Below are 26,038 nucleotides of genomic sequence, written 5' to 3' on the forward strand. Positions count from 1 at the left end.
TGTGACCAAAGTCTCTTTTCTCTTCCAACAACCCGCTTGGGGGCAATGACACAGGTAATTTTGAGAGAACATCCGTGTTCATGATGTGATTGTGCCAAACGAACGCTTTACTAGACAGTAGTTTGGGTTTTAGTGATTTCCCTTGACAAGGAGGAGTATTTTGTTCCAACATTAACATAAGAAGACTTCTTGGTTTGTTTGGGGGATTCAAATACTCAAGAGTTTAGAGTCTATTTAAAAGATCTTGAATCTCTTTAAGAAAGCCTTAAATGACCTGGTTCCAATCTGCAGATTTGCAGGTATTTGTAGATATTTCTAAGCCCAAACTTATCTCAGTTTTTCTTGGGACCAACAGTGAAAATTTATGTTAACGGTGAGGCCTTGGAAAAGAAATTTTATCTGGAAAAGACTGACCTGGAGCCAGCCAGTCTTGAGTACAGGCCTTGCCACCGAACATTTAACACACCTGCTTTGCATTTCCTTGTGGGGAAAGGCCCTTCATTCTGCTTTGGGGAAGAAAAGTACATGCTCAGCTTTCAGCAAATGCCAGTTGAGAAGAGGTATTAACATGCCGAAATTTATTTAACCCCTTCTAATTTAGCTGAAGTTGTAAAGGGAAAAGATGAGTGTGTGCCTGATAGGATTTGATGAGAATAGTACTCCACCTCCATGGTCCCCAGACACATAACGTGGTCTAGTTATGAGAAAGGGACAATGACAACAGATCCCAATAGACAGATAATCTAGAAAATACAGGCATACCTCAGGGGTATGGTGGGTTCAGTTCCAGACACCACAGTAAAGAGAGTGTTATCTTCTTGCTGGTGGAGGGTCTTGCCTTCCATCTGTGAAATGCAACAAAGATATGCCTGTACCCGGTCAGTCCTCCTCTTCCTCAAAGCTGCCCAGGTCATCAAAACGAGGAAATTCTGAGAAACTGTAATAGCCAAGAGGAGCCTGGAGACAGGACAGCTAAGTGAAGTATGCTATCCTGGGTGGGTTCTGGAACAAAAGGGGACGTTAGGGAAAAACTAGACAAATCTGAATAAAGGATGGGCTTTAGTTAATATTAAAGCATCAAGGCTGGTTCATGAATTATGACCAATGTACCACATGAGTGCAAGATGTTAACTGGGGAAACTACTATAAACGGAGTGGAGAATATGGGAGTTCTGATACCGGTGCAATTTTTCTGCAAGTCATATAAAATTTCTTGAAACATAAAATGAGTGGTAAGGGTTGTTTTTAAAACACATCAAGCACAACAGACATTTAACAGCACTACTCCTCCAGGTGGATAAACTATGAGTCCAGAACCACCATAATACAATTTTAGTAATTTTAAGAGGAGCGCAGAGAAAAGAAGTTTCTCCTTTCTCCATGTCCACATCAAAACATATTAAAAATCTACGCACTTCCGTGGATGAAGTCTACATCTCCATCTTTAGGAAGGAAAAGTTTAGAGAGTAGTATTAAGGCAAAGTTATGTTGGGAGATCTGCCAAACTAGAGATTTCCATGCTTTAAGCCACTAGACGAAATTTTTGCTTTCAAATTTTAAACTAAGTGTCTGCTTCACATTTTACATTTAGCAAACAGTTTAAATAACATCATAGTGCTGAAGTTTTAAAAATGTTTATTAAATGTCAGTAATCTTTACAAAGCAAATATAATAGCAAGAGGCAAAAAATTTTGCAAAATATGTACAAAAGTAAAAAGCCTTAATAAACTAGCAACTCATAAAACCAAACTGTTCTTTCCACTTCCTTTAGAAATAATTTATTGCCAATCCTGAAGTAAAGCCTAACAGAAAATAATTTACAATATCAGATAATGTGCTTAGTTCCTGGAAAGTTATAAAAAGATATATGTATAAAAAGTCCTAAACCACAAATACTTTTATACAGAGCTAATACAAAGCATGTTTTGTTAGGTACAGTATCTATGAGGTTGTTACAAAATATACTTTTTGATAAGGCTTCTTGTGGTAAATGAGCTCTCCCCAAGGTCTAGGACAGAAAGCCAGTGAAAACATGTTGCGCTTTTGCTTTCAAGTAAGAGGTAAAAAAAGGAGAATGGTATATAGTTTGTTGCATTGTTACATCATGTTTCCCCCAAAATCAGCTCCTCCTTGCCCCCCCTTGCTGTTTCCCCCTGGTACCATCAAACAGGCATGCTTGAGGACAAACACATCCCTTACGATGGCAGGAATGTAACAAGCTTTCTAAATACAAACCCAAATCAGATACCAAGGAAGTAGCGTATTTCTACCATGACATTCACTGATTGAAAATTTACGCATAATGAGTCCTAGCACACTTCAATACAGCTGGAAATTTTCATCACTGACAGATTTGGATAGGTCACAAAATCTCTTGTCAACCCAGAAATTACTGCCCCACCATTAACGCTTTTTGGTCCATATAAGCTCTGGCATTTGAAATCCGATGGTTAGACTTGGATGATACAAGAATGAACATATTTATTTACATGCTAACTATACATTCAAGTACAGACATGAGAATGCTAGCAGTACGAACACTGTATGTAAGATGTTAATAATCACTAATCAGCCTTCAAAGGCTATTATCAACTTGTTGAAAAACCATGAAGTCCAACTTGTTTCAAATTTTCGGGTTTAGACTTACAATGCAATTTCTAGTATAAATTTATCAAGCCCTAGCCTTGTACCATAAAAGAACAGGTATGTACTATATCGTTTCCTTTATTTGGAACGTGGAGACAAAACATAGCCACTCACATAGGATCCCTCCCTTCCTCATGTTTACTGAAGAAAAAGCCAACCTGTATGCTATCTTAAAAAAAAATCAGTATTGTTAGTCAACCAGCTCAACACATGAGCAGATCATCTATGACTAATACAACCTAACCTGCTGATATGATGGGAGGGAAAAGGACCCAACACTAAGCCAGATCTCCAACTTAAGAAGACACTTGCAAAATTTGTCCTGATTCCTCAAATAAAACTAAAAGACATTAAGAGGTAATAGTGACTTTCTCTAGATTTATTAGGGAGTTTGTTACAAATATTTGGCTGAGCTTTACAGGCATGATTTCATGGATTCACACAACAAATTGAGTTAACACTGATATTTAGTCTTCTCATTACATATACAGAAATAACATTGCTACAAATCGCAATGGAGAGAATCTTGTTTCAAATGGCTTGGTTTGGGGTTTTGTCTAAATGTGTCATTATACAATGAAAGCACCAATTTGAGGGCTTCTCAAACAGTGATTTGCATTTCAGAACATAACTTGGTAACTTTTTTCTTCATATAAATAAGGCATAATTGGGTATGTGTACTAATGCTGAAAATACACTTTATCAAAAGCATAAATACAAGTATTTGGGTATACATCAGCAGTTGAGATTTACTCCTTCCTTCTAACAAAAAATTAAAGGGCACATGATTTTTGTCCAATCTAAATCAGTACTTCTACTCATTTCTGGCATTAAGGTCATCTTACTTCCTTCTCCTTTAAACCAACCACGGCCACCAACTGAACAAAGATTTTCCTAAACAACCTCACGTGAGTGATTTACCAGAGGATCCACACTTTGTAAAATATCAATACGTGTCAATGACAGAACAAAAACAAATGACCTTTTTTCACTCCACATTGCCTTCTGGGTTGCGGTTGCTCTCTAGCCATGAAGTGCCCTTTCCAGCCAGTAAGACTGAAATGAAGGCCCTGGCTGGTGTAGCTCAGTGGATTGAGCATGGGCCTGCAAACCAAAGGGTCACAGGTTCCATTCCCAGTCAGGGCACTTGCCTGGGTTGCAGGCCAAGTCCCCAGTGGGGGTGCGTGAGAAGTAACCACACATTGATGTTTCTCGCCCTCTCCTTTTCCTTCCCTTCCCCTACCTCTGAAAATAAATAAAATCTTTAAAAAAAAAATTGAAATGAAGGTTTGAAATTAATACAATATTTGGCAGACAATGATTCATGTTATTAAAAATAATATTTAAGTGGCAGAGGCACACCTTGAATTCTTTGGACCTTCAGAAAACAGCTGACAAAGCCTTTTCCCTGTATAAAAATCAAGGCCCAAGTCTGTGGTGTTCTTTGATTTGTAAGGCAACTCTGTGTACTAAAAATTTCAGGGTCAATGAAGACTCTTGTGACATTTCTTAAGAATTAAACAAGGAGACATTCAGATTTAAGAACAGAATGTAAGAGAATTAGGCACATGTTATTCAAAATCATAACCACAAAGTCAGAAAATGTAACAGGTGAAAGAATTTTCCATTTCAATTACTTTTTTAGAGATCAGGAGAAAATAAACATAGTGAAAACTATGAGCCTCCTCTCCATTTTGTTCACTAAATTTCACCTCCTCCTTCATGGAGAGGTATTTCAAAAGGATTTGGTTTTCATGGTACAGAGATAACGACTCCTTCAAATGGTTGAACAATACAGTATATAAAGTGTGGACTAAAGCATTCAGATTGAACTTTGCAGGTCTACTATCTAATCAAGCCTGCCATTAGAAATAATTACTGCCTCCAAGTATATTCTAGACTTTACTATATGAGGACGTTGGCAGAGACACCACACATTATCAGGAAAGAAAATCACAAATGCTCAAAATAATGCCGTATCTATTTGGTGTTTCAACATTTCTTGGTGGTGGTCTACATGGGGAAACATGATTTCTGCTTTGTCAGGCAATATTTATGGTTCATATCACTAAACATAAATATAACATAGACAGACTCGGTTTCCTCTTTACATGGGGGACTTACCTCAGTCTTCTTGGAATTAATGGTTTGGCCATTCCATAAAACTACTTGCTAAATTTACAGAGACTTGCCACCAAAGAGTCCAAATATTATTGTGCACATAATTCAGATATTCACCAGCACTGAAAATATTCTCACTCTGTGAATTTAAACAAAGTATTCTTTTGGCAAGAAGCACTGGATGAAAAGCGATTCAAACGTGCACGAACTATACTATGAACACTTGCACCATCATGCGGGAGACAGCTCTGGAGGTCGTGTGAACCAAAGCATGGAAACACTGGAAGTGACTACGGACATCCTGATGGAGGATGGAACTTCAAATGCAGCATCAGGTATGGTAAGAGCAATCCCTGGTTAGCTCACTGAAAAACTGCAGTCTCATACTAGACAGCAAGACAGACCAAGAGCCACTGTCTTGGAAAGGGTGGGTGCCCAATAATGTTGACCCATCTTTCAAGAACTTTCTAGCCAAGAAAATACCTGAGAACCCAGTCAGCTATACAGTAAAGTGATGGATATCACAGTCTTAATCACAATTTTCAGGAAAAAGAGAAAAGCTGCCAGACTTTCCAAACTGCCTCAGCCTTGTACATCTGTTTCTCTAATCCAATTCTAACACTGCACAGAACCTGCGAGCCAGTATTTTCAGTCCTGCAAACCAGCCATTGCGAAGAGTTCGCTGTGAGTGTACTGTAATCACAAAGCTACCTCATGGATATGTTTTCACTGGATAAGTGATGGAGGGAGGTCAAATGCAATCATATTTTGGTGTGAGTATCCTTAAAACATTCAAGCTGTACCTCAATAAAGCTGGAATTCCTTAAACAATGATACAAACATGCGTATACTGTGCTTTAGTGGCAAACCAAGGATGAAAAGGAACTTGAAATAATACCTTTCTGAATAGTTTGACATGAAAATACTGCCATTGTCAAGCTCCAAATGAACAACAAAAAAAATCCCATAAATGCACCGTCTGAGTTGATGGAAATAGGAGAGCAAAAGAAAGATGTTTATGACGGTACAACGATGATTTCCTACAGTAGGGCCACAAATCATCTGAGACAGGATTTAAAAGTCTACGAGTAAAACACGTAACATTCTGGGAAGGGTGTTTTATGGAAAGTTCTGTTAAGTTGCTTGCAATTTTTAGTTACTGCTATGGCCACAATGTTTCACACATCCGGCACTTTTATTATGCTATTTAAATATGAAAAGGATAAGTTATATTTTACTCATAACTTTGATCACCACACTACATATGGCACTTGCTTGCCTTTTGCTCCCCCGTACCATGTGTGAACTTTCGTTAGCATCACACCAGAAATCTCCATGTAAACTTTAAAACACTAGAAACCACAGAAACTGAAAAAAAACAAATGTTGTGTACATAATTAAAGATACATGAAGCCTAAATCTGTGTAAATCTATAGAATATCATTACTCAGATCAAAATTTTTTCCAACAGCCATTTCAAAACAGACTGTCATAAAGCCAGGCACGGGTGTTGGTGCTCTGTGTTGGGCAGACAGAAAGTGTCTTACTTGTCCCAGAACCGAATATTCTTAGCCTCATACCTACAAATATTTAAGGACACCTTCTCTACTTGGCACTACAGAATTCAGTTTGAAAGTGGAAGAATTTAAAGCCTGAAATATACCTCGTCTGAGGTTTGGCAGGAAATTACAACTCCACTCCAATGGAAGCCACAGCGAAACAGATCAAAGCCTGAACCTCAGCAGATACTAGCGATGTTTTATTCAGCAGCTTTCAGCCACAAACCCAAGTCCGCAGGAGGAGGACTAAGAGTTCCAAGAACTTAAACATAGGATCAAGATTTTTCTAATTCCTGTTGTAAACTATTTTATAAAACAAAACAAACAGAAAACAATCAAAAAGATACAAAGCTATTAAAAGAGCAAGTCTTTTGTACATCACTGTAGCATGAGCTGCTTGAGGTTGTCATGCAGAATAGTATCCTTCACATCACGGAAAACCAGGCGGATGTTTTCCGTGTTGATAGCAGTGGTGAAGTGGTGGTACAAGGGCTTCTGCTGCTGGTCCCGGCGTTTGTTACGGAAACATTCCACCAGGAATTTTTGGACGTCTCTTAAGCAGTGGGGGTCCCCTTCAAATTCTAAGAAATAGTCTTTGATGCTCACGATTTGCACTTTCTCCTCAAGCAAATCTGTCTTGTTCAAGAAGAGAATTATGGAGACATTGCTGAAAACCCGGTTATTGACGATTGTTTCAAAAATGTTCAGAGATTCTGTAAGGCGATTGGTCAGTCGGTCTTCCATAAGCACCTGGTCAAATTCACTTGAGGAAACAAGGAAAAGTATTGATGTTACACTGTCGAAGCATTCAAACCAACGTTTTCTTTCTGATCTTTGACCACCTACATCAACCATTTTAAAAGGAACATTTTTAATTTCAAAGTCGTACTCATGAATGCCTTTGGTGGGCCTTCTGGCAAGCAGAATATCTTGTTGTGATGGAATGTAATCCTGAAAAAGAAAAAAAATATTCTACACTGAGTAATCCAGAAGTAATTAGAATTTTTAATGTACTACTAGGGGGTCTAGTGAATGGATATGCAAACGAAGTTACTTTTTTAAACGACACCTCCTGATAACATTAAAGTACCAATATATTAAAATGTCAGTGTACAAAGACTGGTTCAAAATTCACTACAAATGAGCAGCATCTACTATTTTTTCCCTCCTGCGGTACTACTCAAACTGAGGTCTTACCTACCAGCTGTCCTCATACTCTGGCCCGCTGCTCTTAGTTTCAGCCAAAGTGACCTCACTGCTCACATACCCACCTGCTGGTCTGAAATGTCAGTTCTTGAGAATCACTTCCCAGTTCAAGGTCTTGCCTCTCTCTAGCCCATTCTAAACATTTCTTTACCGGCTTTATGACTAAGAACTTCTATACTGATCACTCCATGTTATCATTGCTGCTATGCTACTTGCCTGTATGTAGAGAGAAAACACCTCCTCTACTATAATCACCTGCGTTTACTCTGGGCCACTTCCTAAGTTTGTTTCCAGGGTACAGTGTAGCCCTGTTCCAGCGATCTCATCTATTGACACAAGTAGTCTTTTACTGTCAGCACTTTTGCCTGTGAAATGATGGTGACCATGGCGGGTCTACCTGCCTCTGAGGGACATTTATGCAAAGATCAAATGAGTCCTTCTCTGTGAACAGGATCAGTCAACTACTGGACCCTGAACAGACAGAAGCTGCTGGTCCCACAAGTCACAGGCTAGCCCCTGACAGTGCACTTCATCCCACAGTCGAACTGTTCTTTCTCTTCTCAGGCTAGTGTTTTTCCACAACTTTGACATAGCTTTTTGGCAATACTGAAGAGAAGAGCTTTTAATGCTCATTATCAAGGTCAAAATATTTTTAAAAACCAAGGCAAGATTTTAAAACAATGCTGATTGTTATCTGCAATGCTACACTTTATGCCTTTCCACATAGTATAATATGATTTTGAAATGTCATTGCGAGAATACTTATCTCTTGAAAATGGTGCACGTTAGTTAAAAAAAAAAAAAAGTAGGCAGTTCTCAGCGATGTTATATCTGTAATTCACAGTCATTCATTAAGTAAGTCTGGGACTCTTAATAAATGTGTTGGCATTTCTGTTTTCTTCTAGCTTTTGTCCACATACCTACCTACTTTACATCAAATGGATTAATGTGATACAATTTACATAAACGTTCTTCTACTAGTGGTCATTTTGGTTGTTTCCAAATTTTTGCTTTACTTCAAAGAAGTTCAGCAGTTAAATTCTTGTGCAAACACTTTTTCTTTTCTTTTTAAACTATTTCCTGAGAGTAAATAACCAGGGATAAGCTTATGAGGTCAAAGGTTATAAACATTTTAACAACTCTGGACACTTAATGCCCAATTGCTTTCTAGAAAGGTGGTACCAATTTACAATGCCTGTGTGCCAGCTGCCTCAGAAACACACCAGCACTGAGCTGTTGTTTTAAAAAAACTTCTTATTCCATAAAAATAAAACCTTCTTTATCATTGCTTTAATTAGAAGCTACCGATCTAGTTCAAATTAGGCTGATTTGTACAAACCATAAAACAGAGGACAATGTAATCAAATAACTAAATGATCTGGCGGTAATAGTAGTTAGGACTAGGAATTCTAGAGTCAACTCTTTAATACTAGCTGTATGATCTTGGACAAGTCACTTAACCTCTCTGTCTCAAATTCCTCATTTGTAAAATACAGTAACATTCAATAAGGTGAAGTGCTTAAGAGCTGCGTCTGGCACATATGTTATGTGTTACTAGTCTAGTGGTTCCTACTGTGTTCGCCACCACCATGGCCTCTGCTGTAGAGAGGAAGAGGGAAAAGGCTGTGATGGGCAGGTAAACTTCTGCTCAAGTCTCTCCCGTCTCATTTTTAAATGCTCACCATTCATTTACACTTGACAGTCTATTCACAAATACAACATTGTCAATAAGAAAATTCATTTTCTTCCTTACCGACTCCTCTAAGTCCAGCCAGTATGCTTTTCTTCCTACTTCCTGTCCCACCAACAATGTCAGCATTCCTGAAGCCTCTCAAGCACCCTGGCTCTTCTCTATCATCTCCTATCCTACATTAAATACTATTGTTCCTTTTCTGAATCTTTCTTACACTTTCCCTTTCCTCCTCATTTCCACCCTCCCACTTTTTTCCTCTCAGGCGCAGAATTACCATCGCTTCAGTTCTCTTGTCTTGAATGTCTTGCACTTCTTGGTTCCCCCTCCAAGCCCATCCCACACTGACCCCTCTGGCATCATGACTTCAGAACTTACAGTGCGGCTCCTGACTCCATCAGATCCAGGCTCTGCCTACTGGCTTTCGTGACCCTCCTTACTCGTTTTCTGGAACTAGCAGGCTGTTCTACATTGCCCAGGATCACCACGAGCCTGACACCAAGACCTATACAAATCTTCATGTGTAATACCACTACCTGCCCACTGACTTGCACTATAGTCCAAGTGCAATGAACAATGCATGCACACCCAGGTTCTTGCCTTCTAGAAATCTGTTTGTATGAGTTAGAGCCAAGGACTCCACACACCCTTTGTCTGACAGATGTGCCTCCTAAAACTAAACACACCTAGCTGTTTCCATCTCGGTAGGCTGCACCTCCTCTCTCCATGTCTAAATCCAACCCATCCTTCACTTACTCTTTTGGGCTAGCTCCAACATTTCTAGCTGAAATACTTCTCTCGTCTTTGACTAGAACGAGTTTCTTAAATACACAGATCAAAGAACAAAACAGCTAACATTGAGCATTTATTACACACTACTCTGAGTGCATTACTAGGTGGTATTGGACTGAATTGTGTACACCCCCTCAAATTCTTACGTTGAAGCCCTAACAGCTCATGTGATTATATTTCGGGACAAGGCTTTCTGAAAGTAACTAAGGTTAAATGAGGTCATACGGGTGAGGGCCTTCTTAATCAGAGTATTTGTGGCCTTATAAGAAGAATGAAAAATTCTTTCTCTCCCTCCCCGTGTGTGTGTGCCTAGTAAAAGCCACGTCAAGGGTGAGAAGGCCACACATTCTGCCAGCCAGGAAGAGACACCTCATCAAGAAAAATCGACCGTGTTAGATAGCACCTTGATCTTGGACTTCAAGCCTCCAGTGCTGTGAGAAACAAATGTCTGTTATTTAAGCCACCCAGTCAGTGGTATTTTGTTATGGTAGCTTCAGCAGACTAAGACACGGGGTTTATTTCATGTAATCATCCCATAATTCTATGAGGACAGTTCTCTTACTATGCCACCTATGATACTGAAAAGAAAAAAACAAAAAAAAACAAGAGGTTTACAAATGCACAGGGGTATCCAAATTGTAGCTCAGAATGGCTTTGAATGCAGCCCAACACAAAATCATAAATTTACTTAAAACATTATGAGATTTTTTATAATTACATGTCACAATGTATTTAATGTGTGGCCCAAGACAACTCTTCTTCTTCCAGTGTGGTCCAGAGACACCGAAAGGCTGGACACCCCTGGAAGGTCACAGCGACAGGAACCCAAGTGGTCTGGCTGCAGAACCAATGCCCTCGCTCCACATGCTGTTTCACCCAGCAGAGGGGTCAGGGGGCCTGGCATGAAGTGGGGCTTCAATGGCGCTGGTACTTTAGCCAGAGATGCAGAAGCAAACGCAATCCTGTGAACTATCGAATAGGCCCAGGATGGGTGGCCAGTACGTAGCAGCACACTCAGGTTCCTTCTTCCCTCCTTGTTAACTACCAACTGATTACAGCACTGTTTTCTCTTTATTCCATATGTGGCCTCAGAACTGTCCTCAGCAGAAGATACTAAGCAGCCAGTAGAAAACTCACTGGAGCTGGCCTACCACAGCCATTCATTCAAAAGCCATTTGTTGAGTGCCTAGTATGTGTTAGTAACAATTAGGCATCAAGAACTCAACTCTTCACAATCAAGAGATGAGGACCTTGCCCTTATAGAAGAGGCTGGTGAAAGACCAGTAAGCATATAAATAAACAAACCAACTGTACTAAGAGCAATGAAGTTGGAAAAAAGCAAGGGCCTATACTGAAAACAAGAGGAAGGGACCTACTTTAAAAGGTATGCTCAAAAGGCCTATCTATGTGAAGAGTCAAGTTAAGAAGGGCAAGTCAGTGTCTGGACTGGAAAACATGAAATAACTTTAAAAAATTAGTTTACCTATTAAGGCTTCCCTTAACTTTCTTAAAGGCTTATAATCTGACCAGATGAAAAAGTGACAATGAAATAATCAGTCTTAATAAAAGTCTCGCTGATGTGCATGCACTGAGTTAGATAAAGACAGAGATCCCAAACTGTGGAATACCTGTGTATAGGGAACAGGCAGGAGAAAACCATATTGGTTTGAAGGGCGGATACATGTAATTTAGCAAAACAGATACAAAATAAGGGAAAATACAAAAATTATCCTGCTAGAGCAAAAAGAGGGTACTTTTTCACGTGTCCTAGATCCATTAGTATGTTACTTTCCTACTTGTAATGGGATTCATTTTGTGTTTTCCTTCAGTTATGTTTTTAAATTTAAATACCTCATAGAACCCATGAGATACTAAAATTTATAACATAAATTTGCTAAGAGGAAGCAAATGAAAATATACTAAATTGAGCAGCTAACAAATGACTCTAAGGCAAAGGCTTCCCAACATCTTCCAGACAAAAGAAACCTTTCTCCCAGTAGTGTTTTCTGCATGAGCTCAACACAGAAAGCAGCCGGCGCAGCTGCTCTGCCCGCAGCAGGCCCAGGGAAGCACTACCAGCTGAGAGACGCGGGCTCTGAGGGACACACAGCAGGAAAATCACAAACTTTCTTCCAAGGACAACCCTTTCTTCTCCAGCATGGAATCCCTCACCAGGCCTTCAGAATCTAGCCCGTACAACACAAAGGGGTCCTGAACTAGAAAATACCGTTTTCTGAAAGGTTTGTAAATCAATTATTCACTCTGTTGTTCATCTCTGCTTACATAAAACCCAAAAGACAGTGAAGCAGAACATATAATGCGCAATCTCATTTTCAAACGTAAACTTCTTCCTCTAAACAATTTTACTTTCATTAAGCAGTGGATAGTGCATTCCTTAAAGAAATGTCAGAGCTCTGCACAGTAGAGGAGAAAAACCGAAGCAGGGATAGTCAGAACACTGCCACTAGGAAACCGAAAGAAGCAAGCAGCTTGATATATAATTTTTCTAAATTTCATAACATCAATATCCTGACTATTGCTTTCAAAGGGATTAAAAAACTTACTGGTTCTCCAAGTTTATCCAAGTTATCCAGGAAATATTTTACAGATTCACCCTAAAAGCAAGAAGAAAACAAAGTTATTAAGGCTTAGGAATGGAAGCCTTTGTTACAACAGTTTATATTAAACTGTCTGGCTGTTCACTTAGTCCAAACATAGTTTGCTCCAGACTGAACAGCTAGCCCCACTAAAAACGCGTAAAATGTCTGCCTCTGCCACAAAGTGCCACAGCCTGGTGAGTTTCACAAATGCTTTAATAAGTGATACCCCCAAGTGACTGTCTACTTGGACAGGATTACATGTATACTTTTGATAACAACTAAAATTTAAATGGGATTCTTTTTGTCCACATTTTTCTACCTGAAGTTTATACCAATGGTGGTTATCTCCAGAGACGAGAACAAACCTGAGATGAGGCGAGAACACTGTATAAAAACTCTTCCAGTAACACCTGGAGACACGGCTTGCTACGAAGATTTTGAATGATGCTGCAGGCTTCCCATCTCCAATAGGTCTTCTTTTCGTAGTGACCAGCCTACTCTCTCTGAGCCCGGATTTCAGTAGGACCTCTAGGTAATTTCAAACATCTAAACTGTATGAGAATACATTCCTAAAAGGAAATACTTGAGCAGAGGATACATAAGAGGAAACCATTTGGGGAAAGAAGCCTCTGGGTCTTGGGGTCTCCCCGTGCTCTCTTCCTATATTTTCACTTTCCTATTGCATTTCTACTATCATGCACTTCCCCTGCCTGAAGCTGCTTCCACAAGTTCCTGACGGCAGTGATTCCTTACTGTATGGGAGAATCACTGGAAGATCTTGCCAACTATAGGTTCTGACCTATAGGTGGGGGGAGGGAGCAGTTTCTGCAATTCAGGCGATTTCTGGGACCAACCACGCTTTCCATTACAAGGCCTTAAAGTAGCAGTTCTCACAAATTTTTTTTCATGCTGATCTTCTCCATCTCGCTCCAATTTTAGTACAGGTGCTGCTGAAGCGAGCACAGCTCTCACAATTTCTGGTCTCAGGATCCCTTTTCACATCTTCAGGATCCCAAGGAGACTTTGTTTATGAAGGTTATAGCTATTGGTATTTACCACAGTCGAAAGCAAAACTGAGAAATCCTAACAAATATTTATTAATTCATTTAAAAATATCAATAGAAAACCAATTACCTGTGAACACACTTTAGTATATCTTAATAAAAGACAGTGAGACACTCATCTGCTTCTGCACTTGAACTGCTACTTTAGGTTGTTTTGGTTGAAGTATATGATGAAAATCTGGCCTTAAACAGCAATGTAGTTGGAAAAGGGAGAAGTATTTTAATAATTTAACAGCAAAATATTTCCTGAAGTACTAGTGAACTACTAGAGATTTGTCTTCTAAAATGGCTAAGTCCGATGACTTAAAGTGGCTTACACACTTTCCACGCACACTCAGCCCTACCTGCAAGGTTGAAATATTTCAGTGAAAAAAAATCAAGACACAGGAGAGAAAACTAGAAATCTGTTTACCCTTAAATTAATTGTAACTGCGAACTATACTGCCATGTTGGATTGCATCTATTGTCATAAGGTGTTTATCTACCTGTAATACGCCTTTAATTTTCATCAGTGTTATAATCCCCACACTAAGCCGGATCAGAGTGTTTTCTGAATATTCATTAAGCAAGCTTCATTCAGCCTGTTTAGAGAAATCTGTTCAATAAGAAACTTACTAACTTGCCTTTAAAAGTGCCCTAGAAATTTTTTTAAAATCAGTAATTCATATTTGCATATACTAGTAATTTAAGCCCTGCAAATATCTTCACGAAGCCATATCTAAATAAGGATCCTTTTGGACAATATTTTATGCGTAGACTTTGTGTAATATAAGCTTTGCCATCTAGCATTTACTTATGTAAGTTTTACAGCAGAATCAAATGCCAAACAGAAATAAGGTACAAAATGAAAAACGTTTAGGGTTAAAATTGGTTAATGAATCAAGACTCTTCATTTCAATCTACGGAAGTGGCTAATAACAAAGGTAAATTAAAGACTCAATTTCCCTTCCTATTTGTCCTTTCTCTATTGTCTCTTCACATATTAACATGAAAATACGAAATACAACATATTGTTGTGCTCACACTATTTGAAATCTAAGACTATAAAATTATACTTAATTCACTAAAGACAATAAACATAAAACCAGGCCTAATTATATTTAAAGAATGTGTTCCTAGCTTTGAAAATGACTCTAAAGTGAAAAGATCTTGAGACCATCCTACTTCAAATGTTTGAAATATGCCACCTCTATTATGGGTTCCACGTCTTCCCCCCCCCCCCTTAATTCCAAAATAAAATATAATGAAGAGGCTGGCTGACACACAGGGCAGGCACTGAACTCTGCTCCTGGTTCTCAGAGCCTGCCGCAAGCAGTTTCACTTCTCCTTTCATTTACTGCCCCTCCGGCATTGCCTGGTCTCCACAAAGGACCTATTTTATTGTTTCTTATCTTTCAGATGACCTACTTTTTGTTTAATGACATTCTCTATTAATTTTTATTTGGAAAAAGCATTGTAAAGTATTAATGTGACACACAGCACATGCTTTTAATAAGGGTAACGTTGCCATCTTGATCATTAAAGCATACTTAAGGTACTACCACTCACGCCTTTTTCTCTAGTTCACAAGGAGCGAGACAGTATTTGCTTATACTCAGAGAAACATAAGCAAAATATTTTCCTTTGCTCTGCAGATAGGTCAAAATTATGCAGACTCCAAACGAATGCAGAGTTTCAAATTTCTTGCTAACATTTTCTATGTGCATCACTTAAAACTTCCAAAAGAGCCAAAATTAGTTACAACATAAACCACCCCAATATTTAAAAACAATTTTTCAGATTAAATATCTATTCAGATTAATCTAAGATAACTTATAATAGCCTAAATCCAATGTCCAAAAGAACACCGGCTTGATTTAGACAATTAATTTTAACTCTTCTTCGCATATAAGCTATAAAAATAAACTAGTACACAAAATTAGAAATGAGATTTTTGAAAATAACTAAGTTATCACTTTATTTTATAAACTGACCTTTCTTGCCACTGCTCACAAATTAATTTCTTTTTATATCAAGTTTTTCACTTAGACTTATCACCAAAATAATTTAAAGCTAGATTTTAGTTTTTCCAGAGTATTCCTGTAGTCCCACCAAATTCTGATTTACACATAACACAAAATATACAATGCAGTTTAGTTATTCTCCTACTACAGAAGTCATAAAAATAAACTTATTTTATTAAAATGCTTCATCCGAGAGATATGAGAAAAAAACTTAGCCGTATGTCTAATAAGCATTTTTGGATACATGTGTTTCTTATACTTACGAATGTGTATGTAATACTTATAAGCTATTCCACTTTGTTATCTTAAGAAAGTATCAATCACTCTCAAAAGTCTGTGTGTAGAATTCCAGTGGGTAGAGGGGATTACAGGAACTACTATAAAGGACACATGAACAAATCCAAGGGGGAGGGTGGAGAGGGGGGAGGGAAGTGGGTTCACCTGGGGTGGGGTGAAGGGATGGGGGAAAAGGCATACAACTGTAATTAAATAACAATAAATAAATTAAAAAAAAAAAAAAAAGTCTGTGTGAGAAGTACAGCCCTTTCTTTAAAATAATAAAGGTTTCAGAGTGGAGGCCAGCATTTCTTTTAAAACTCTTTTTTAATTAAAAATAAGCAAAAACTTCTTCCCTCGCCCTGGCCAGTGTGGCTAGGTTGGCTGAAGTGTCGTCCTACCGGAAGGGCTGTGGGGTCAGTCCCCGTCCCAGGTGCACATATGCATCAGGGCGAGTATGGGGGGCAACCAATCAATGCTTGTCTCTCTCTTTCCCTTTCTATCTAAACACAGTGAAGAAATGTCTTCAGGTGAGGATAAAAAATAAATAAAAACTTATTCCCTTATAAATACAAATTGGAAACGTAAGGAAGAAGTTTAATATTATAGAGATGGGCTAGCTCTAACATGATACATAACACTGCTCAATCTGGTAACAACATGGTAAGATTTATCCATATTTGTTGCATGTTACTCATTTATTATCACTACTTTCTGTTCATTAAAAAAATACATACAAGAAAGAATTTTCCATTTAATTTAAAAAAATCACATCCATTTTCTAGAAGAATGCCTTACCAGTTCTCTGAGAAATCACCTCCTCCAGGAAATGCTAATGTTGCAACAGCACTAAATGAACAGGACATAAAATCGTACAAAAAGTACAAAAAAGTTTATCTCAACACCCAATGTTGTACTGAAACACCAGAAGGAAATACACCAACTACCAACAAAGATGTCTTAGGGTGGTGGTATAAATGACTAACTGGATGATTTTCTACAATGGACATATGTTTTAAAATTTAAACTTTAAAAAAGCTAATTTGGTTTCTGGAGTCAAGAGGTAATTCCCTCAAAAAAAAAAAAACAACAATTTTCCTACTTTTCAGTCTTCACATAACAATAAAAAGCTCAGAGTTTTAAGAAATTCCTCACAAAAATTTAAAATAAATTTTTGAAAAGGGTCGATTATATATAACCCTAACAGCATACAAAGAAATATTCTGTACCAGAACTAGAAACATTCAGTAGTAAACTTTTTCTGATTCTCAAAAAGAAATGAACTCAATTGTTAAAAAGAAAAAAATAGTTTTTCAAAGATCATACTTCCAATTTCCCTGGTAACTCGAGTGGGCCTGTAAGAGCACTTCATACTGCCCAGAATCCTTGTGAATGCACACCAGATGGAAAGCTCTTCTTTGTGATGTGCTACAACAAATCTTGAAATCTCCACAACTCAAATATTACACAATAATCAACATTAAATAACATTAACATTTGTTAATTAATAAAGTAATTCTACACCTAAGATCACACAGCAGGTGAGAGGAAAACCCGGATGACTTTATTCCCACTTGAGTGTTCAATCCATCATGCCAACTCTCTTGCCTGCAGCAGAGAAGCCTCAAGAAGCCTCACACAGCCTACATAAGCTTTAACTACCTTCCCTCTCCTACCCGCCAAGCAAGCAATCATATCAGAGAGCAAAACAGCACAACCTGATGAAGGTGGGAAATAGCTCAAAATTTCTACTGGTACATCAGTTCCTTTTCCAAGTCACTATTTGGTTAATTGTGCTACTAAGGGATGCAGGAAAGCATGGTTGGTGGTGAACATCAGATAAGGGCTATGGAGTCCTCCTGAACCTTAAAAAGGCTTGAAAAAACACAACCTACTAAACCAGGTGGCTGAAAGCACTGCAAAGAGAAATGAGAACAGTCGGCTTGATTTCAAGGGGCTCTTTTCTACTTCCTCACCTCTCTTCCCTCTTCAGGCCCTCCCAGGCTGGCTTCTTCCTCACCATGTCATTTGCCACAACCAGCAAAAACCTTCCTGCTGCCAAAAATGGACATGTCAGTCTTTCTTTACCTTCCAAGACCTCTCAGTGGCACATTTTTCTTCCTCAAAACACTGCCCTAGCTGCCATGGCATGACATGTTCCTGAATTGCTCCTACCTTTTTGGCCATTTCTATTAGCATCGCCTCCTCTGAACACCTTCAAAAGGTTGAACGTTCCTTGAGACTCTATCCTCAGCCCTAGTCTCTCTTTACATCCTTCCCCTGAGTGACTGTAAACATTTATAGATTTTAAATATCACCTGGATACAAACAACCCCTAAATTTCCACCTCTAACCCAAAGCTCTAATCTGGATCAAACTGTCTACTTGATTCCACCTTTATCTCTCACAGAGATCTCAACCTAATATGCCCAAATTAAAGTCTTAATCTTCCCTCTCAAATTCTTTTCTTGCACAGTCTTTTTACTTGAGCAAAAAGCACCATCCACCTGCTTGTTAAGACCAGGAACCTGAGTCACTCTTAAAACATGTCTGTCTGTCTACCTCACCTCATACCTGAACTGTCGGAATCCCAGTGACTTTCCCGACAAAGCATACCATGAATCCATTGTCTTCTCTACCCCTCTACGGCTACCACCTAACTTTGGAACTGCTCAGCATCCAGAATAGCAGGAAGGTTCTCGATATGCGTTTACTGACTGACTGTTCCCCTCACTTCTCTCCAATTTCCACACTCCAGCAAGCCGTTCCCCACCTTAGTCCTGCGCACATGGCCCCCCTACTGCCTGTCGAACTTTTCTCTCCCCTCACCTGGCTGCCCCTTTCTCACCCATGGGGTCTTAATTTCAATGTCCACCTCTTTAAACCATTCTCCTGTTTTGCCACTGGTTCCTTTTCTTTTCCTTCCAAGCATTTATCACCGGTGGGATTATTTGTTGGCCCATGTAATCCCTCCAACTACCATCTAAGATCAATGGAAACAGCAATTACTAACATTTGGCCCACTAGCAAATACCCAGCCTGCAACAAAGTGCCTACTCATTGACAGGTGACCCATAACATGTTACTTAATGACTGCTAAAAGCTGCCAGCTGACTGTTATCTGACTTGTCAGAGAATGACTGACCCCATGAAATCTGCTCCCCAAGGCCTTCTTGCCCCACTGCCTTTGACATTTGCTCTTCACTTTTCACATGAGGAGAAAAAAATTCAGATGACAATAATGAAAATGCACATTCAAAAGTCATGCTCTAAACCTTGATACCAGCATATAATGCAAAATATAAATACATAGAAAACTTATCAGAGGACATATACAGTCCTATCAAAAAATGCATTTCTACAGAATGAAAGTTTGTTTTTTAAAAAAATATCTATTTTTTAAATGGAGGCTTTTTTTTTTTTCCAAAAGTAAGGTATCTTATATTAAGGCCAGATGTGCAAAATTCTAAATTACAGTGAGAACCTTAGTTTTTTTTACTAAATTGTAATACCAACCTCAAAACTGGTTGCAACATTTGATTATAATTTAAAAGATCAAGAAAAAATAAGGAAAATATGATTCTCCCTGCCTAGTCCAGAATTGAAATGTGTATCATCTATATGGTAACAATTTTAATCATTTCTGAAGCTATAGCTAATAAAAACTTTTTACTGCAAATGTGGCAAGTTAGTAACAAACATAGCAAATCATCTGCACTGCAATACTGTATGTAACTCACTAGGCTAAATCACATTACTCTTATAACTATTTCAATTAGAATAAATAGTATTTACAACTTTGTGAATATATAGCATTCAATTATTTATTAGGTTTAAAAGAAATCAATAAAAATGACTTTAGAGCTCTTACATTTGAGTATCAATTTGTCTAAAGTATATTCACGTACATCTTCTCATTTATTAGGCTTGTGTAGCACAGAGTTGGCCAGGCAATAACTTGTGAGTAGAAACTCAGAAAACCTCATACAGTTGCTCATTGCCAGTAGCTCCCATGAATTTTTCTTTTACTTACTATCAATAAATGGATACAACCACACTTTATATCATGAAACCTAAATGAAACCCACATGATGATATGACAAATTCTCTGCACTTCTACTGAGACAGTTCATCCTATTTAGCAGAAATAGGATTTTAAAAAACATTACCCAGGGAATATGAAAACAATAACCAGGATATTAAAAAGGAAAGTGAAAGTCTCTCACCCCAATTACTCATTATTCCAGCCCTTTTTCTTTAACCTTTCTAGAAGGGTTAAGAGAGAAACGTCCTATTAGCATGCTAAATGCAGCTGCTCGGGCTCAAAGACCCCAAAGACACAGTGAAACCACTGAGGGGAGGGTGGGTAAAAAAAGTCTTGTTTATTAACTAACATTGTTTTTAAATGCCAAAGTCAATACTTCTTTTTCTTTAGGAGAACAAATTTGAAATTTGTTTACTTTGCACCATGAGAAAAAGTAGGAATTCTCTACTGGACTAAGGTTTCAGTTGGTTTTTATACAAAACGGTCAGAAATTCTAAAATCTCATAAAAAGTAACATGAAGTCTTAAAAAAATCACTTTGTATTTTATAAATATATGGAATCTTTTTTAACCTTGGAAAAAGAAACCAAAATCCCTCTTTAACCTGAGTACTCACAAAGCCTCTGCCCATTCCAGGCACAGGAAATGGCAGAAAGGGAGAGTCTGGGGGTGGGGGGGCACCACCAGTGAAGGGGCACCACAAAGAAAGAGGAGGAGGGAGAGGGAAAGAACAGCAGCACACCAGCGCTTTCCCCAAAGGTATCTCACCACATTTCCAGCAGGGCAGGTAAGGATTTGGCTAATTCAACCTACAACATATCAGTCTGAAAATCAAGCAAAGTGACATGAGAAGGCAACAAGAACCGGTGTAGCAATGAAAACCTCAAATCTCTCTTTAAGATGTGCTACCTTGACCTGGCTGGTGTAGCTTAATGGACTGAGCACGGGCTGCAAACCAAAGGGTGGCAGGTTCGATTCCAGGTCAGGGCACATGCTTGGGTTGCAGGCCAGGTCCCCAGTAGGGGGCATGTGAAAGGCAACCAACCATACACTGATATTTCTCTCCCTCTTTCTCCTTCTTTTCCCCTCTCTCTAAAAATAAATAAATAAAAATTTTTAAAAATGTGCTACCTTTATTACAGATAATATACGGTCTAACGAGAATGTAAGCCATAGGTCTGCATTATTTATAAAGAATTTTTTATATTGGTAATTGAGTTCAAAAAGTGGGTCAAATCAAACCTTATAGTACTTTATTTATTTTTAAAAAGCTACATATGATTTATGTGCACATGGCTAATGTTAATATGGTTAACATGTATCAGGCACTGTGCCAAAGACTTTTATATGGATTATCTCATGCAATCCCTATGACAATTAATAACAGTGGGTCCTTGGATCGTCCCTATTTTTCAGTTGCAGAAACAGATTCAGAGACACCACGGACTCACTCAAACTCACACAGTGAGTGGTACAACCAGGACACAAGTTTTGGCTGGCCATTGAGCTCTTCTTTACCTATCTCACGGCACAGTAGAATGCCGTATCAACTCTTAAGGTTGTCACATTAAAGTCATTTCTGAATATGTTTTATAATATGCAAAATAAATCAGTAACTCTGAATATGGTTATTTCCTAATTTGTTTGGAGTATACAAAGTAAAGTTTCCTGAAGCAAAACCGAGTACACAGGTCTTATGACTGAGGCCAAAACCAAAATATATCAAGGAAGATCAATTCTACTCAAGTATTTGGCATCTACTGTACAGTAGTTGGGGATGAAAAAGGGCACACCCTAGGGCACACCCACTACGCTGATTAAAAAAAAACAAACTTGTATTCGTTTTGCCAAAAGGAGAGAGATGAAACTGGAAAGATTAAGACAAACAACTACTATCAGTGCAGCAGATTGGGACTTTAGTCCAGTTCTCAAAACAAAATGATTTCCTTGATCTGTTATCAGCCCATTCTAACAATGCTCTGCTAATGTGGATGTAACAAATTCTCTTGAAAAAATATATCTTGTAAAAATATGTATATACACACACATATATATTCACCACATAGAAAAAAAGTGAACTTATTATGTAGCTAGACAAAATGTACTTTCAAACAAGAAAATAAAAATCACTGTTTTCAGAAATATGCACTTAAAAATTCAGGTAGTTTCTAACTATAACAAAAATTTGCAACTATAATCTGGAATGCTCAACAGTAGTATGAAAACTGTGACAATTAATTAGAAACACTGCAAAGGAGCTCATAAAACTAAAAAGTTTTCTGATATCCCCTTCTTTAAAACAAGAGCAAATATATATATCAGATATGTGCCAATTTCCAAAGAGCAGTTTCCTAGAAAAATATATGGCTGTCTTTCAGATAACTGGTTGCCATTAAACTTTTATTTTTTCAGGGTACATTATAAACCATGTTCATAAACAAACAAGTAAATAAATAGAAATTAAAAAACCATGTTCACTGATAAAACATCAGTTGAGGATCACTAGTAGTACATTCAAGGGTGTTTTCAAGGGATGAGGATTCAAACAGCCTTTACCATGATGAAGGGTGGTTAGGATGAACTGTAACACTCTAAGTTAAGGAATTTGCCATTAAATGGCATTTAAGTTTATGTATATCATAACTATACTATAACCTAAATTAATACAGTAAAAAAGGAATGGTACAGGGTATTATGGAACTTCAGAATATAAAAAGAACCGTCAATATCAGTTCAATGCTATGTGTTCTTAAGAAAACATACATATTTAAAATAACTGTGCTAGAACTTCCAAGAGGATGATAATATGAGTGGTTGGATGTTGGTCAGAAGAGGCTAGGAATAAAAGAAAAGAATGTTCCACGGAAATAATATTTGAGTGCTTGCAAAATAGTTTAGTGGCTAGTGCTGTGGGCTGGGAGTCAGTCTGGGTTCCAGTGTCCACTCTGTGATCCACAGCATCAAGGAACCTTTCTGCACAGGAACTTTTTTCATCTGGGAAATGGGGACAGCAACACATATTCTATTTGTTTTGGTTTTTTTTAAGGATTATATGAGAATGCATGCGACAGAATTTTGAAAAGTACAAAGGCATTCTGATAAAACATAAGATATTAAGAAGTGGTAATTATCAGCACTTGAATTAATTTTCCGGGGAAAGAAATCAGCACCTGTTTTAGGCTAGTATGACTAGATACTTCAACTTGGTTGGGCTACGCTTATTTGTGAGAGGTCTACAGGGAATATTCAAGCCAGAGAGTCCTTCACCATTAATGAAAGCATTTCCTTCAAAGCAAGCTCACAACCCTTACTCCTGGGGTTAGGTCCACACTCTAGTAAAGAATTCTGAAACTAAAGTCTAGTTTTCCTAACAAAATTATTTCCTTGCTTCATCCCTTAGTTTTTTAATAAACACTTTTCAGAGCAGCATAACTTACTGTATCACTAGCTTTGTTTAGCAATAAAAGGTAATGTAGAAACCTGCACAGTATTTTACAGTCCCCCTTCAGCACAGAGAGCCAGGAATCCCACAGCTAGTCAAATTTCTACTCTTCCCCCCAAAATATAAGATATAAACATGACCACGCCAATATAACACAACACATCAAGACATGTACTTACGTGTTGTGCATGTACATATGTACACACACACTCTCAGAAAGGTGTATAAGCACATGCTAAAACATCTCTTTGGTTTTAATGTAAATAGTACTATAGCTCTGGGCTTCCAAGGTTTGGATTGACATTTGATCAAATTCACCCACAGGAAATCCTATCCATAGAGACCGAAATTTTAAAATCTCTACAACCTCTACTCTTACATACAATCCTCATCTTACATAGGCTGAAATATTTTACCTTAATCCTAGAATAAGACAGTAGGTACTGAGCAACTTGAAGTCAGAGCCCTGTTTTGCCTTTATTTATAGAGAAAACAAACCAAATCCTTCTCCAACAGAAACATAATAGTTTAAATTGAATATAGTAATTGACTCACTTTTTAAAGAAAATCCAAATTAGTGTTAAAGAATAAACCAATGCTTCTAACTCTATAATATTTCAAATCCACGCCGCAGTGCAAATACTGTATTTTTCGGACTATCAGACATACCAGACCATAAGACGTACCTAGGTTTTAGAGGAGGAAAATAGGAAAAAAACAACCCGCTCCACCACCACTGCCCAACCCCCTTCCCCAGCAAGCCAGGTAAGCTATATTTGGACTATAAGATGCACCCCTCCCTTTCCTCCCAAATTGCGGGGGTGGGGGGGGGGCGTCTTATAGTCTGAAAAATATGGTAAGTATTTACCCCAACCTGAAGTTCTTGGCACTCAGCTCTTTTTCAGCAGCCAATGCATGAAATTAAGTAGTTACTTTGTTACACAGACGCTGGGGGGGGGGGGTGTCTGTCTTAATGAACAAACTATCCCATCAGCTTAAAGTGTAACTATGTCGAGTACAAACTGTACTACTTGAACTAGAAAAATTAAGTCTAACAGAAGGTACCATGATAACAAAGAAAACAGTTTGGCTCCAGGGACTGCAAAGAAACACTGGTCATTACAGGAAGTTGTATTAATGCTGACAATGTTAAAGTGATTATAGAAACTAGAAGTTCTAGAGTATTCCTCCCAATGTCACACACTTTCCTGTCCTATATAACCAGTTCTACACATTTTGCTTGCATTTCTGAATAATATGTAAAGCCCATAAAATTTAACTGGCAGTGATTCCTAGTTATTTTGTTAGTTTTACTACATATCTTCAGTTGTATCATTTCCCAGCCAACCCTGGACTCTCATCTCTTTAATCATCTAATTTACCAAATTCCCTAGCTATTGCCACATAAGAGGTTTTTCTGAAGAGAGGGTGTCTCCTTAGTGCAGTGGCAGGCTATAGTGAATGTACACCCAAAGCTGAGCATTACAAACATTTCATTCAGTACTAAAAGGCCACTTCTTAAAAAGGGATGGACGAAGACTTGACTTGGGGTGGTAAACACACAATACAGTGTACAGATGTTGTACAATAGTGCACCCGAAACCTGTACAATTTTGTTACCCAGTGCCACCCCAATAAATTCAATAAAAAATAATAATACAAATAAAAAAGACCACTTCTTAGGATATAGGTATTATCCTTAGTGTGCTAGTTTAAGAACTAAAACAGTACCTTAAGCTATAACAACAGATTAGATTCTTTTTCCACAGTAAGCTATCTAGCTTACCCATGATGAAACTAACCAGAAAAGGAAATGTTTGCCTTTGAGAACAAAATACTCATGTTTGCCCCCGAAGTTATTACTAACAAGTAAGTGGACTGCTAAAAACCTAAGCTGTGATAAAACTATCCTGTCCCTTGTCTCAGAGACTCATCGCATGGCAGTTACTCATCTAAAGCAAAAAAGACAGAGAGATGCTTGAAAACTGGCCTTTTTTTTAGTTTTGCCTTTCAATTTGCATTAAGTTTAATAATCAATTGTTAGTCAAAACAAAAATGGTTAATTTCACCTGCTAACTCCTTCCATTTCTCTGATATTTACTTTTTCTATCCAACATTCAAGAATATACATTATCAAACATTGCAAAAAGAGAAATTATTATTCTAAAATACAAGGACCTCCCGTTTCCTGTAAAATTAACAAATTAGCATACAGAAATATTCCTATTTCCTGTATGGAACTTAATGTGGGGTGTTTCTTTTTTTGTAGAATAAAGTTGTAATTCAAATGTCTAAAAAATAAGGAAATGAAATAAATGTCAAGCCCAATGCTAGTGAGAAAGCAAAAGACAAATAAAACATACCAGCTTCGAACCTAAAGCACATAGGCAATTCACCCAAATTGCCTATGGCTGTCTGCTAAACATACAGATCACTGAGTTCCAGCCCAGATTCCTGAAACAGATCCTCCTGTGATGAAGTCTCAGAATGCTTTTTCGTCTTGTACTAAACAATCACTCCAGTGAATTTGACTCAAGGGATCCATGGACTGCATTTAGTCACAATAAAATTTGATGGGAGGGGATAATGGAGGGA

At 38.0% G+C, this 26,038-nt stretch overlaps 1 protein-coding gene across 1 annotated transcript in view; it reads right to left on the reverse strand.

Moving 5' to 3' along the window:
- Nucleotides 1–1,618: 1,618 nt before the first annotated feature.
- The window catches only part of GNA13 (G protein subunit alpha 13), a gene marked incomplete at its 5' end in the record, with an annotated part of 30,342 nt that continues 5,922 nt past the window's right edge, over nucleotides 1,619–26,038 (reverse strand). Inside the window, 2 exon segments of the mRNA XM_053910518.1 lie at nucleotides 1,619–7,277; nucleotides 12,579–12,629. Coding sequence (XP_053766493.1) covers nucleotides 6,705–7,277; nucleotides 12,579–12,629 — 624 coding nt within the window. The 3' untranslated portion in view covers nucleotides 1,619–6,704.

This window comes from Desmodus rotundus, chromosome 9 (genome assembly GCF_022682495.2).
Source record: "Desmodus rotundus isolate HL8 chromosome 9, HLdesRot8A.1, whole genome shotgun sequence".
Lineage (NCBI taxonomy): Eukaryota > Metazoa > Chordata > Mammalia > Chiroptera > Phyllostomidae > Desmodus > Desmodus rotundus.